Here is a 15,190-nt window from a genome sequence, read left to right as displayed (position 1 = left end):
CAGCTGCAGCACGGCTCGGTGGAGCTCCTGTTGCAGGCATTGGAATAGGGATGTTAGTTACAGCTAGGGGTCACGTCCAAACCTGGGATGCTTGCCTGCAGACTGCTCACCCAGAGCAGATACCAGCGTGCTGCTCTCTGTCTGACTCTCCTGAGGCATTTTCTCTGCAGATTTTGACCCAGGAAGACTGGAACAAGGTCCTCTACAACGGCATGGCATCCACCTCCTCCTGGGCAGCACTCTACTTCATTGCCCTCATGACGTTTGGGAATTACGTTCTCTTCAACCTGCTGGTGGCCATCCTGGTGGAGGGTTTCCAGACGGAGGTAATGTTCTCTCACTCGTGCCTTTGTTGGCTTTGAGTGTTTCAGAGCCTGCAGACCTGCAGCAGGAATGTGATTTCCAAAGTGGGCAGCAGCACATTTACCAGAGTGGTACATGAAAAGAAGTGGGGAAAAATATGAGATCTTTTTTTTTTTCCCTTCTTTCTGCTTAGCCAAGGCACAGTTTAATACAGCCAGTCCTTTAAATGAAGGGCTTAAATGAAAAGCATTGTTAGCGTTAATGCAGGAGGGAGAACTCAGCGGTGAGTCAGGCACTGCAGATGGGATAACTGCTATGACAGTGCCTTTGAAACAGTTCTCTCCATGTTTGTGAGCCAGATTAAAACCCTTCCTGAAAACTTACGCAGGCTGCTGGGAGATTAGGAGCATGATTAACTTCTTTGGCAGCGCGTGCTCATGGAGCTCCTCCTGCTTCCAGCACCGCAATGGTCTCCATTTTAAGGCACCTTGTCCTCACCCCCGCCAGCTCCACGCGGCACCCCAGGGTGCTGTGGGCTTTCGGGAAGGTTGAGGGGTGAGCGTGGAGCTGCAATTTCTGTGTCTGCAATTTCTGGAGCTGCCCAGCTGGGAGCTGCACCCCAAAACGGGGACCTGCGGTGCCCACCCACCCCACAGGAGTTGTGCAGAGGGATGGGGGGCTGCGTCCTGCTGGGGACCGGAGGGGGAGCAGCAGCCCAAAGCTGTTTGCTGGGGCTGCTTCTGTGCCTGCGCCTTTACATACTGTCTCCGCTGTTGATAAGCGAGCCGGAGCAGCGGAATATTATTTAAGATTTGTTGCCCCTGTGTCCTAATATCCTGCCAGCCTGGGAACAGCTATGCACAGAACCGTATTTATTTTTATTATTGTTATTATTTTTGCAGTGCAATCTAGAGTTACGTTAATGGAATCGTACCAGGAGATAGCTAGAAGAAATTCTCTCATTTTTCTGTATCGTCTCTCTCTGTGTCGGTGTTTTCTTGTTTAATTGTTACTGCTGTGGCCGTTTCTCTCTGTACTGGGGGCGCCCCCCCCCCCTCAGCCTGAAGGGAAGGTCACCGCCAGGTTCTCTTCCATAGCTCAGTGTTCCTTTGCCTGAGTGAGAAGAAGAAGAAAGCTCCTTGGCTGCTCGCAGAGCGATGACGGCTTCGAAACCAAACCTTTGTCTGTTCAGCCAAGCAAATTGATTCTCTGAAGGTCGCCTGAGTGGCGGAGCCCCGTGTCTCACCCGAGGCTCAGCCCTGCTGCGCAGCCACCCCTTCCTCACCGCACTGTCCCTAGGGGAGGTGCCCCCCCCGGCCCCGCCGCCTGTTTGGTGCTGGAGCACATGGCACTCTGCTTGCTTTTGGCTGGCAGCGATTTCCCCCGCTCGCTTGCCGCCAGCTGGCTCCGCAGCACCGCTCGCTGTCATTCACCGCAACGCGCTGCGGTTTTGTTCCCATGACCGCAGCTTTAAGGGCGCCTCTCTGTTGAGCCGGCATCGAGGGGCGAGCGCCGAGCGCCGGGACCACGGCCCAGCACAGCCTCCTTCTCTGCCCCGTGGGCAATGGCTCTGCCCAACCACTGTGATTTTGATGGCCTTGCACCTGATTCATGCAATTAACCACTTTGCTTGCAGTGCTGTTTTGTATCGCAGGCTTTTAGAGAGGTGTTTTACTCATCATCTTCCTTTCACATCCTGGTTATTCTGAGCGCTCAGCGCTCCTCCGGTAAATGGGGACGTGTGAAAGAGGAGCTCAGCAGGAGCTGCTGGGGCCGGGAGCCCACGGGTGGCATCCAGCACAGCCACAGCACCCGGCCCTCAGCGCTCTGCATCCCTGCAGCTCTGCAGCTCCCACACACCTCTCCTTCTGGGCTTTAATAGAGAGTGCACGAAGGATCCTCTCCTCAGCAACATTAATAGAGAGATCATCTCTCCCTGTAAACAAGCCCCTTGTCCCTCTCCAGCCCTTGCACTCAACCCTTCCTCTGAGCGAGGTGTTTTTCCATTCTCTTTCAGCTTTCCAGGCTGAAACACAATCTCAGGGAGGCTGCCTTTATCTCCCCAGTCCTTGACTGCCTTTCCTCAATCTGCAAGCACCTCGTTAATTTTAGTGCACGGCTTTGCAGCCCCAGTTGCTAGGCAGCAGATGTATATAAGCAATTGGGAAAGAAGAAGGAGCTGTTCCAAACTTTGAATATGGAGCAATATATTTTGCCGAGTTGATTTTCTCCCCCTATTTTTTCTTCTATTTTGTGACCTGCTCCGTCGGTGCAGGGGCAGCTCAGGACGTGACGCAGCGCGGCTATTTTTGGGTGCACGTTCTCTGATTGAGCTCAGGCCGGGCGTCTGTGAGGGGAAGGTGAGCGGGGGACCCCGTTTGATGGAGCTGCTCATTTGAAATTGCTGCCTGAGCGCAGGTCTCTGCCCTGGGGATTTCTCTCTGAAGCTAACAATGGCTCCTCTCTGTCAGACACAAAGCTCCTCTCACGAGGGACTCCCTGACAACGTTATCTCCAAAGCGTGTTCTTCCATTGGCGATCCTCCCGGCCTTCTCTTGCCTCGTCCTCACTCCCAGCTCTGCCCCTTTCCCTGCCTTGTGCCCTAATTGCTCCCTGGTGCCCCGGGGCCACCCCCAGCCCCATGCTCACCCTGCACAGTGTTGCAGTGCTCTGGCTGCGGTGGCAGAACCCGCAGAAAGCAGGACTTGGACTTCAACCAAAGGACTGAAGCCCATTTTCCCCATGTGCAGACTTTTGAATGGTGTTTTTGTTACATCCTGTATCTTTTGCACCCCTATCGATTTCACTGGGATTGTCTTTGTGAAGGAAAAGTGTTTCCGTGGTTTCTTCTGATGGCTTTTCCTCCTCCTTCTCTCTTACAGTCAAAGACTTTAAATTAAGTGTCTGTGGCTAGCAAGACCCCATGTCCCGTTCAGCCCCCTGAACCATTCAGAGAATCATAGAAAACTCCAAGGACTCAGCCTTTCTTAAACTCTTCATCCCACACCAGCTGGGAGCAGAGCGAGTTCCCCATCTGTGGGTTGCAGTCTGGAGCACTGCCCCAAGGAGCAGGGAGGGCGAGCAGTGAGCGTGCCCAGGGCCACACATCCCACCCCATGCTGATGAGCAAAGGGCCACGAGTGCTGCTGCTTCTCCAGTGGGTCGGGAGGCACCGAGTCGTGGTGCTGAGAAGAGGTGCTGGAGGATTTCACCTGGCTGTGAGAGGGCTGATGTTGTGTTAATCAAACATTCATTAGAAGCCTCCGCTGCTGCCTAATGATGGCATAATAAATAAAGATCCCATTATGCAGCTGCAAAAAGAAAAGAAGAAATCGTGTTTTCGATAATTAGCTGGTGTTTCATTAGCGCAATTATCGCTTCGGAGCTGCATCAAGCTCTCGGTCTGAAACACTTAATTTAAAGGTAAGGCTGGCCTCATCGGGGCTGCTCCCCCAGCCCTCCATCGTGGCCGCACGCCGCCCTTCTCCATCCGCCTTTCTCTGTCTCCTCCCTGCCTCTCCTCGTGTTGTTTTTGGTTGTTTTGGGTTTTTTTACTTCCCTCTCATTTCTGCTGTCGAAACTGTGAAAATTGAACCCTCCTTCCCCTTCCTCCCCCTTCCCTGCCCTGTTTCTCCTTCAGGAGATCTCCAAGCGGGAAGATGCCGGGGGGCAGCTGAGCTGTATTCAGCTGCCGGGCGACTCGGCGGCGGTACGTACGGCCACGCATGAGCCTCCCACACCCCCATGGCTGTGTTCCTCGTGGTGCCTGGTCACACACCGTGCTGCCGTCCTCATCGTCGTTGCTGTCGTGCTGTCAGGGGTTGTTGGGATATCATTCTTTTCCTTTTGTTGTCCTCACTGTTGAGTCAGCCTCAGTTTTAAGTTCCTTCCTTCTCTGGGGGAGCTGGAGGAATGAAGGTGGGTGCTCTGGAGAGCAGGGTGGCTCCAGGCTCAGCTCTCTGTGCAGCCTTGCAGTGAGGTGAGGTCATCCACGGGGCTTGCAGCAGATAGTACCGTAGCAGTGTGCTCACACCCATGCTGGTCGGGCAGTGCTGCTGGTCCTCAGGCACTTCTGCTCTCTGCATCCCACATGGGGCACTGAAGGGACCTGGAATCAAGTTGGAGCATGCGAGAACCCCATGCTTTGTAGGGTGAGGTCAGTCAGAGACACCTGAGCATCCAGGGTTGGGATGTGGGGTTGGGATGTGCAGGGGGCTGAGGACGCTGCACATCCCACAAGTGCAGCACACTCCGAGCCTTGCTCAGGTGCCAGCTGCGTGTTTCTCTTCACCACTGCCTTCCCCTTCTGCCCTCTCCGAGAAGTCTGGCTCTTCCTTCAGCACAAAATCCTTTCCTGCCATATCTGAATGCATCCTGTCATCTTGGGTACACACTGGCAGAGCTGCTGTGCCCTGGGGTCCCTCTGGACATGCCCTTCTTTCCCAGAAAGATTGTAACTCCCTCTTCTCTCACAACCCCTTTTCTATCCAGAAAGGCAAGCTGGGAGTGCAGGATCAGGTAATGGGCAGCGCGCTGGGGCTGGCACTCACTGCTTGCAGGAGATGCTTCTGCTCCCAGATGTGGGGTTTGGTGCTGGGGGAGTCCCCGTGCAGCTCAGCTTTCCTATCTCTGCACATGCTGTGCACCCTCACACTTTCCTCTGGGCTGTTGCAGAGCGCTCCAGAAATGCAGCCCTGCATTGCTGTGCTTTCCTGCAGGCTGGGACCCCGGTGGGTTTTCCCACTTCCTGGCACCCGAGCACCAAACCTCCATGGGGCACCGGGGACAGCTTGGCCTTGCTGGGGTTCTGGGCTCCTGGTTCCTTCCAGCTAAGGGAGACTTTGCTTGGCTTCCACCCCAGCACCCTCCCCCCTTCCCTCCCCTCCTCTCCTCCCTCCTGATGTGCATCATGCTGGGGTTTGGTGCCGTTTGCCAGAAAAACATTTTTAGCCCCAAATCCTCCCCTGGTGGATTGGCATGGTTCTGGCGAGCACCTTTTCCTGCTGGATGGACGCTCACTATACCACACCCTAAGCACCTTTCTGCAGTGCCAATGGACAGAAGCGTGCAGGGAAGTCCCTCAGCAGGTGCGTGCCGCGAGATGGAGCGAGCACACTGTGAGCCGTGGTAAACCTCAGCCCTTCTCCAGGGGCTGAGCCTGGGTTCTCGGCAGCTCTCAGGATTCAAAATTCATCTCAATCCTCCAAACCTATGTTGTGTTGCAGCTGGACCTGCTGGCCACCCAGGGGCAGACGTTGGATCCTCTCTGCACAACTGGGGCTTCCATAAAATGTGTGTCCATGGCTGCATTGCAAAGTCAGCGTCCTGAGTCCTTGGTGGCTTCTTTACCATCACCAGGAAGCCACGGGATCGCCCACACCTGGGGAGTTTCAAGCCATGGTGTATAAATAGAGAGAGATGAGTAGGGTCAACTTTTGTCCAGACATTGCTCATCCTTCCCTGACATCGGTGTGCGATTCCCACAGCACAAAAACAGAAGCAGTGCATTTTTTATTTTTTATTTCCCTCATCCCATTCTGGGGCTGCTTTTGGAATCAGGGGCAGCCAGTCTTCCTGGTAGGAGGTTAATTAGTCTGTGGTATAAATATGTGCATGCCTCATTTTGTGAAAGGTGGTGTTGCATCGTGGTACACAGCTCGGTGGATCTGTAGGTGTGGTGTTGGCAATGCGGTCCCGTGTGTTTGAGGGGTGTTTGTGCGGGCAGCCCCTCACCCCCCGGCTGAAGCTCTGTTTGCTGCAGGGGGATGCGTCCAAATCCGACTCAGAGGGCGAGCTCTTCCTCCGCAGCCTGGAAGAGGAGGGTGGACTGAAGAAAAACTTGTCAAACCCAGTCTGTGAGTACGGCCCCGGGACACCTGCCCTGCTGCACAACCCCCTCCGCTGTGGAAACAGCGTATCCTGGATGGGAAAACCCTCCTGAGGACAATGCCTTCATCTCAGCTGTGGCACGCTCTGTCCAGCTGGAAGACTGTGCTGCAGAGCTGGGAGCGTAAGCTGCAGGCAAAGGAAATGTGATGGCATTCATATCTGAAATCCATTCTATTGGAGTGTCCTCACAGGGGCACAAGTAGAGGAGCCCCGAGAGTGTGGGAAAGAGGAGGAGGGAGAGCAGGTAGGGAGCCCAGTGCAGCCAGGGTCTGCAGAGGAGGAGCAGGTGGGTGCTGGTGGAAGGTTAGGGGTCACACGTAAGGGATCTGCTCTCTTTGTTGGTACCCAATCTCATTCTCAACATCCTACTTTTCCCCGCCATGCTGTCGGAAAACTCTCAGCCCCCAGATGGCTCTCAGTCCCCTTCCAGCTGATGCACGGAGGAGAAACATATACTATGCAGCAGCTCTGCCCACCCAAGGGCAGGCTGTGTGCACGCCCACAGCAGCGGGACCCTAAAACCTGCCTTGTGTCTTCCAGTGGTGGCCCTGAGCGAGCACCCAGAGCTGAAGAAAAGCCTCACCCCACCGCTCATCATCCACACTGCAGCCACGCCGATGCCCATGCCCAAGAGCGCCGTGTTTGGGGACGCAGCGCAAGGCTATGAGTCGCGCCGGGCCAGTGGCGTCTCCATGGACCCTGCTGCCTACGAGCTCAAATCCCTGGTAAGGGCATCCTGTGCTTCCTGCGGTCGCCCAACGAACATTCGTGGGGCGCACGTGGCGGCTCTGAGCGGCGTCCATCCTCCTGCCCACGCCACGAGAACGGCCTGGCAGGGGCGGGCGGCACGGGCTGACGCCATCCCTGTCCCGCAGCCCAGCGCCCGCAGCTCCCCACACAGCCCCTGGAGCGCCGGCAGCAGCTGGCCCAGCCGCCGCTCCAGCTGGAACAGCATCGGCCGGGCGCCCAGCCTCAAGCGGCGCGGCCAGAGCGGCGAGCGCAGGTCCCTGCTGTCCGGGGAGGGCAAGGAGAGCTCAGAAGATGGGGAGAGCTCGGATGAGGAGCATTCCAGCCGGGCCGGCAGCGTCAACGGCTCCTTACCTCATCGCATGGAGTCGCTGGAAGCAAAGGGCTCCTTTGACCTCCAGGACACCCTGCAGGTGCCTTCGCTGTATCGGACGGGCAGTGTGCACAGCACTCGCACCTCTGCCTCCGAGCACCAGGACTGCAATGGGAAAACCTCTCCCAGCCTACTGGTCCATCAGCTCCACCTGGACGACCCTCGGCCAGACTGCGACGATGCTGATGATGAAGGCAACATGGTAAGGAAGCGCTAAACGCTTGGTCTGGGCTTTTTTTGCTCATCCAAGTGCCATCTGTAACTCTTGGATGTATGCTGGTGGGCACAAAGCCACAGCCAAGGCAGGGTCTGAACGTCACTGCCACCCCAGCTGGGGGTCACCTGGAGCAGTCTGGGCGGCGGTGTGACATTAAATGGCTCAGTGCCGTGTCAGAGCATTCCGGATGGACACATCAGGTTCCAGACAAACGCGTGGGGCCGTGGCTATCTTGGCCACCATCTCTGGAGGCGGTGGAAGTGTGTGGCTAAGGACGTGGTTTTGTGGCAGTATGTCAGGCTGGTGGTTGAACTTGGTGATCTTGAGGGTTCTGTGATTTTACTCTATGATTGCACAAATCTGTTTTTTCCTTTCTTAATTTTTAATAAGTAAACATCCCTGCTCACCAGCCAGCATTTGGGTTTCGGCTGCCGTCCTTAGGAACAGACAATCTCTGTTGACATCAACAGGCAGTGCAAAGGCAAGGTTTGGCCCACAAATCCTCTGGAGGCATTAGTCCTGCAGAGATGGTGATAATTTCCAAGGCTTTGCATTAATTTCAATATGAAGAGGCATTAGTCCATGAGTGTCTCTCTTTCACAGGCCTGAAAAGTGCTATTTAGGAAATGTTAGCTAAAAGCATGGCAGCAGGAGAAGAAAAATCAGCTGTAATTTTGAGCTGATTAGAGCATCATCTCCAGCTTTGCATATTCTCTGCATCTGCACTTTTGAATCATTGCACGTAACTTGCCATGTGCTGCCACTGCTCAAATGGTGTAGATGCCCCCAGACTGGGGAGGCAGGGAAGATGGGGCAGTGTGGCTGGAGTCTCAGGACAGGCTCATTTGGGGGCATTTTCAGTTCTTGAAGGTTCTCTCCTTGTTCTGTGGATTGAAAGATGCAGTGGTCGGATGGGATGTTTGATGGGTTGCTGACGGGTTTTGGGTACAGCCGTGTGATGGGAACCGGGGCAGTAATGAGGGCCGTAGCTTTTGGGCATGATTTTACTGTGTTTCACTGAGTCTGTTGAATGAAAATGGGATTTGGAGCATGTGAAAGAATGCGAAAGGCAGCGGTGACTCCAGAGAGCAACCAGGAGGAGAAAGAGAGCTTGTGCTGGCAGAATAGAGTCGCTCAGCCGTAAATTGCCTTTAAAACAAGCCATTATCCCATTACATCTCCAGCATGGATCCTCAGCCTGGGATTTTTACTGATTGTCTTAACCCGGTTTTTAACCTCCATAAAACAAATTGAATTTTTAAGAATAGGAGTGGTAATTATTTTTGGAAAAAACACTACTACAAGTGATCAAGGGACCGCACTCCTCACAGCTGGCTGAGGATGGCAACGTGTGCCGATCTCTGGGCTCGCACGCCCTGCGGGTCCCTTCCTTTCCGCGGTGGCTCTCTGGCACCGGGCAGCTCGTGGTGGGACACGTCCCTCCTGCCCCCGGCCACGGCTCCCAGTGCTCTGCTCAATCAGATGCGTGTTTTTCATCTTTATTACAGCGGCTGTGTTTAGTGGAAACCAAGTGTCTTCTTTCTGTGTGCTGAGCTCTGGCCAAGCAGGGTTAGACCAAAGCTCCTTGGATTTTCTTGCGTGGAGCTCAAACGCATGGGGAAAGGACAGGCGAGGCAGGGTTACAGAGCACGCCCTGCACCGGTGTGTCTGCTGGGCTGTCCTCAGCTGGCAGCTGCCCTTCTCTGTGCCCCGAGATGTGAACTCACTGCAAATCACTGCAGCAGATGGGTCAGAAGATATTGCTCAGATTGGTGAAACGGCTCTCCAGCTTGAGGAGCTTTCCTTTATGATTTACCCCTGACATTTTGGGGTTTTCTTAGCCCTTGTTTGAGCCTTGGCAGAGTCAGAAAAAAAATGTCATTATTTGGTTAAACTGAAAAAAATAAATTAGAACTCCCTTACCAACGGAAGAAGAAAGGAACTCAACTGTTATTCAGATCAAAGCAATCCTAAATATGCCCTTCTGCAACAAAGCTTAACAAGCTCTCCTTGCTGGACGGTTTTGATTGCTCTCACACAGAAATAAAGGCAGTGCGAAGGCTGCCTTTGGATCTCCCAGTCTCCTGTTATATCAGTGCTGCTCCTCCTCACAGAGGTTATCCGGAATTTGCACTGCTCAGAATCAGGCCCTGCCTGCTCTTCTCCCCTGAAGTGCAAAATCAGGGCAACAAAATCTGTTCTTCGTGGAACGAATGTAGGCAGGGAGGTCAGCCGTGTAAATCCACCCAGGCACAGATCTGTGCCTCACTGAGCTGAGATCTGCTGCCTGGTGGGTTTGCATGGAGGACCCGGGCTGTGGGTCTGTGCTGGGGGATCTGCTGACCTGGGCCGTGTTACCATTCCCTGCTTGTGCCATTTGCAAAACTTCTGTACTCTGGAAAGGGAAGAAAAACCCAAATGCTGAGTGCTCAGCGTGGGATTGAGGAGAATACCCGACGTGTCCCCTCCTCCCAGGGGCAAAATCCCCATGGCACTCGCAGCTCTGATCCTCTCTGCCTATTGCACTTTTTCCTGGGCCGTTCTGCCGCTCCCCCAGACCACCCCAGCCTGCCCCTGCTGCACAGTTAAAACAAAATAATCGCGTCCTGAGCGCCTCTGTGCAGCTTCGAGCTTGCCTGGAGGTCTGTTGCTGCTCATAAAGTGTTTTTCAGCAGTTCCCCCCTATCCTTATAATAAATCTTTTATAAATCTAACCCTCTCCCTTACTCCAAGGAGTGCATCAGTCATCCTTTAATGCCAGCTGCCTTTCATCCTGCCCTCAGAACTACATTAATATCTGGAAGTTCTAAAAAAAGAAGCTATTTATCAGCAGCTCTCCTTAGCGGGGGCCGGGGGGGGAACTGTGCTATGGGGCAAAGGCAGCCAACATCTCTGCATCCCGCTGTGCAGAGGGGTGGCAGCCGGTGGCAGCCACTTTGGTGAAGCCACCAACAGGCAAATTAAAGAGCAGTTTCTTCTCCCCGACCCCCCCCTGCTCAGTCTTTATTCATCTCGTCCAGGTGTGTTTTATGGACAAATAGATATGATTTAAATAACATAATTGATATATGGCTGGGAGCATAATGCAGGCTTGAGCAGCAATCAGGCTGATTGTGCGCCGTGGATGTGAGTCTGGACCTTGCAGAGGAAGCGTTTGAAGGGACTTGGGCTGGAAGCGCTCGCTTTTCATTTTGCAAACATCTTGCATTTGGCACAGATTATCAAACCGTGCCCTTCCACCCGTGGAAATGTGGAGTCATTCCTTTGCTTTAGATTCCCGTGGCTGTTCTCTGGGACAGCTCTTGGCCCTGCTCAGAGCGGCGCTGTGCTGCCCTCGTGCTGACACGCCGAGTGGGGCTGCGATGGCAGATCGCTTTCTGCCTTTGTTATCTGACTGAGCCCATGAACTGTGAGCTGCAACAATTAGACAAACCCCAAAATATCTCTGGCATTAGAATTGGACAAAAGGAATAGAAAGAAGCATTCTGTGCTGCTGACGCATTACCATTCACTACAAATCCCCATGATAAATACCAGAACTGCTTTGAATACTGGATACTCCTGGAAAGCTTCCAGCTTGCAAAATGAACCGGACGGAGCCCGGCGATGCTCTGTGTCCTGGGGCAGCAATCCCTGCTCTGCCTGCGACTTCGAGCACACATCAGAGTCGATCCATTTATTTCCTTCTGTTACATCTATGGATAATTCAGCGGAGCGGGCTGCCTGGAGGGACAGCACAGCCCCAGGATGCGTGCTCTATTAAAGATAGTTCAGAGTAAGGGGAGCTCATAAAGGGGAGCTCATGCCTCCTTGTCTGGAGCTGGAAAAAGAATGTACAAACAGCCCTAGTGTGGCCAGAACCCACTGGTGTGCCGTGCTTGGGGTGTCTGGAGTGGAAAGGGAGGGAATGATGAAGAGCTGAAGGAAGGTGGTAGGAAAATCCAGCTGGTTTGTTCCTCAGACCTCTCCTTTTCTGTTCACAAGGTTGTTTTCATTCCAGGAAGAGTTCAGGTTGTCACCAAGTGCTTTCATTAAGGTGGGCACTACACTAGCAATTACCCATTGCTAATGAGACCCCTGGCTGAGTGCATACAGTAGCAGAAAGCATTGCCTCCATTCCACTCAATTACCCTAACAAATCCCATTTTTAAGTCCAGAGGACCTCAGGTTGCTAACAATTTGACTCCAAGCGAGGACAGAATCCCCCCTTCCCCATTTCCAAGATGAAGCACATGCAGTGCCAAAGCCCTGCTCCTTGGGCATCATGTGTGGGAGTGGGGAAATAGGGGTAATGAATGAGCAAGAACTCACTTTAATTTGTCCGTGAACATGAAGCACTGCAGTGACGTTGCATCACTGCTCTGTGGGTTCACCTCCTGGCCTCCCCTTGGACACCCAAGGTGAGAAGACCTGACCCTGAGGCTGCTGCAGCCAGGACCAGGTGTTCCCTCGGCACTGGATTTTCTTGTCTTCACTTGATCTGTTGGCCAAAGCATTACAGTCTGCCCCCCTGCCCTTAAACAACCTCGCCAATGGTCTCAAATATGTGTGGCCGAGGATGCACTGTGGTTTCAAGGAGGAATTAATTCAGGGGAGTTGGATCACCGGCGCTCAGCCAGGAGGTCAGACAGGCCACGATGTTCCCTTCTGCCTTCATAATCCATGGCCTGATCTGGTCATGCTGAATGAGAGGCAGATGCTTGCCATTGTGTTCCTGCACTGAAATGCAGCTTCCAAATGGTTTCTTTGGCTTTCCAGTGGTGTGCAGACATAGGGCTTGGCCCAGCAAGCAACAGGAACACCTCAGAAGATTCAGGTAAGCATCTGCTGAGAAGCCAGAGGGTCTGTGGCTGAGCTGAGCAGGTTGTGGGTCCTCTTGGATGAGGGTTTTACTTGTCATCTCCATCCCTTTAGGTTGTCACATGCCGGATGCACTGTGCACAGCAGGCAGGAAGATGTGACCGCAGGGGTTCATGGCACCAGCACAGCCCTTAACCCTACAGGTCCTTTAGGGGAAGGCTGTTTTCCTTTGGTTTTACTGAGTACCTGGGGATATTTGTTTAGTTAAAAATTTCCCTGAGTCCTTTGCCTGGGAGATCTGGGGGCGTCAACTCTTTTCTCTGCTTTTCCTCCTGGTACATCTTTGTTCTCCGTTTTCCTTCTAGAGCAAAAGGGACCGCATGAAGGCCTGGGTACGGGCACATCTCCCCACCTGCTGCAAGGAGAGGGAATCCTGGTCCATCTATGTCTTCGCTCCTCATTCCAGGTATGGCAGCCTGTGTGGTAGGGTGTGCAGGGCACCGATGCCTCAGAGAAATCTAACTTTGCACACAGTCACTGCACGCTTAGAACACAGCAAAGGATCCTCCTTGCCCTGCCAAATCCTCCTCTCAGTGCAGACTTCTCTGTCCTCCCCTTTCTCTCTCTCCTCACCCAGAGGACCTGAGCACTGCCCTTCCTAAAGCCCAGCCCTGGGCTCCAAGATCCCAAACCCATTCTCTGGACACTGCCCACACGTGATGAGAGTTTCCCGCGTTTGAGCTGATGGGCCCTGGGCAGCGTTGGGGTTCATTCATACAGAGATTAGAGAGATTTTCAGAAACAGACTTAGGGAAATGTAATATGGTATTATAAATCCTGGGTCAGTGTACAACCATCTGTCACAATAAATAGCTTCTGTTCCTTTGGTCGTGCGCGCTCAGCCCTTACACTGGAGGTATTTAGAATCACAGAATGGTTGGGTTGGAGGGAACCTGGATCATTCAGCTCCAACCCCTCTGCCATGGGCAGGGTTGTTAACCACTAAATCAGGCACCAGACCAGGTTGTCCCAGACTCCATCCAACCATTTCTTCCTGTCTATAAGCTAAAGCTGAACTCCACAGAGCAGGCAGGGCTCAGACCCACACCTGGATGCGTATCTGAGCTGTGCAAGCAGCTGCTGTGCTTTGAGCAAGACTAAGTTACCCATGGATGTTGCTGGGGCTGGAAATCTGTGGTTCTAATTTGAAATCGATCTTTGCAGCTTGAGTCCTTTCCTATTCATACCCAGATGTGCCTGCAGCATGGGGCTCTGCCAGGGAGGGGATTGTGGAACTGCGGCTTTTCTGCTTTGCAAACAGGGAGCTCAGTTCCCCGGCTGTGCTGGAGCTGCAGGAGCGCGCTGTGCTGTCCCCACCAGCTGAGTGCTAACAGCCTGTCTGTGCGCTGTCTTCTTTTCTCATTTCTTGGCAGGTTCCGTCTGATGTGCAATAAAATCATCACGCACAAGATGTTTGATCACATCGTTTTGGTGATCATCTTCCTCAACTGCATCACCATCGCCATGGAACGACCCAAAATCGAGCCTCACAGCGCTGTGAGTTTGAGTTTAATGTTTTCCATGTTCTTTGTGGAGGCAGCATGTGTGGTTCAGTCCCTGCTGCCGTGCATGGGGGCTCAGGCTTTTCTTTTTGAAGTGCAGAGCCGCCAGTGTCCGTGCAGAGGTGGGTGTGGGGTAGGTACAGGGTGATGCTGTCCAGAGAAGGCTTCTCCCCTCCTCCTGCTCCATGTGCCGCTGCTGCTCCTGGCCCTCCTGGTTCACAGAACAGGAGCAGAGCTCGTGGCCTGCCACACATCGAGGCCCCCCATGCAATATCCCATTTCTGCAAGTATGATCAAGGCTTTAACACATGGCACAGACACGACGTCTGTCTCTGTTTCCTTCTCTGATCAACCTTCATTTCTTCCATCTGTTGTTCGCGGGCACGTATGGATGGTGAGAAGGGAACAGGGGAAGCCATTCATTTTGTATTTTTCTCTCCCCTTTGTCTATGATCTTTGCTGTGACACAAGGAAAACTGGATTGACATGGGCACTGTAATCCCATTCCCCTGAACCATTCTGGTTTAATAGATTGTGTAGAGATTTTTCAAGCCAGACCCTCACAGCACCCACTTCCATCACTCAGAGGGGCAGAACCATCCGTTGCTCTTTTATTTTAGCATAGGCTGTGGCTGAGATGTATGCTGGGCTCTTGCTGATGTATTCCAAAGACTGCTCATATCGCAATCGTATAGAATTGCGGTTTGTTGTCGTAGGCGTGTCAGGCTGTTCATTTCCATGGATCTTCAATGTTAGACCTCAAAACCGGAGTCTTGGCTGCTCTGTGCCTATTTTAAGCTTTGCTCATAGTCCTCTTTACTGAATTGGAGGTCCCTCCCCTAGATCCATTTTTTCCCTTTGATTATCACGCAGCCATGATGCATCACCTCGCAGCTGTGAGACGAGAGCAGGGCTCCCTGCCAGCCAATGTGGCAGGAGGAAATCACCCCCTGCTCCCCAGATGGGACACCCTGGAGATCCCTTAGGCTTCCTTGAGCGCCTTGCAATGTCCCATGAGACCTGCCAGCTCTGCCTCTGAGGCTCTTGTGGGACTCCCTTCAGACCCCTCTTCTCTAGGCCAAAACAACCCAGCCACACTTCAAACGTCTTCTCTTCTAGACTCTTCATGATCTCTGCAGCCCTCCTTTGAGCACTCCATCCTAGCTGTGTATCTGTTTGTACTGTGGCACCCAGAGCTGCACACAGTGACGGTGGAGTGGCAGTGGTGTGGTGCAGAGCAGACAATTCCTTCCCTTGCCTGGCTGGTAACGTAGAGCTTGGTGCAACCCAGCAGCACCA

At 53.3% G+C, this 15,190-nt stretch overlaps 1 protein-coding gene across 1 annotated transcript in view; it reads left to right on the top strand.

The window, feature by feature from the left end:
- The window catches only part of CACNA1G (calcium voltage-gated channel subunit alpha1 G), a 107,564-nt gene that overhangs the window by 48,319 nt on the left and 44,055 nt on the right, over window positions 1–15,190 (top strand). The window contains exons 14-19 of the mRNA XM_042865132.1: window positions 171–326; window positions 6,065–6,158; window positions 6,733–6,917; window positions 7,068–7,514; window positions 12,695–12,795; window positions 13,763–13,886. Coding sequence (XP_042721066.1) covers window positions 171–326; window positions 6,065–6,158; window positions 6,733–6,917; window positions 7,068–7,514; window positions 12,695–12,795; window positions 13,763–13,886 — 1,107 coding nt within the window. The remainder of the gene's footprint in view (window positions 1–170; window positions 327–6,064; window positions 6,159–6,732; window positions 6,918–7,067; window positions 7,515–12,694; window positions 12,796–13,762; window positions 13,887–15,190) is intronic.

The sequence above is a fragment of the Lagopus leucura genome, unplaced genomic scaffold (genome assembly GCF_019238085.1).
Source record: "Lagopus leucura isolate 7727_CA_CO unplaced genomic scaffold, USGS_WTPT01 Super-Scaffold_797, whole genome shotgun sequence".
NCBI classification, from domain to species: domain Eukaryota; kingdom Metazoa; phylum Chordata; class Aves; order Galliformes; family Phasianidae; genus Lagopus; species Lagopus leucura.
The sequence above is the reverse complement of the archived record's forward strand: the minus strand, read 5'-3'. Positions and strand labels throughout refer to the sequence as shown.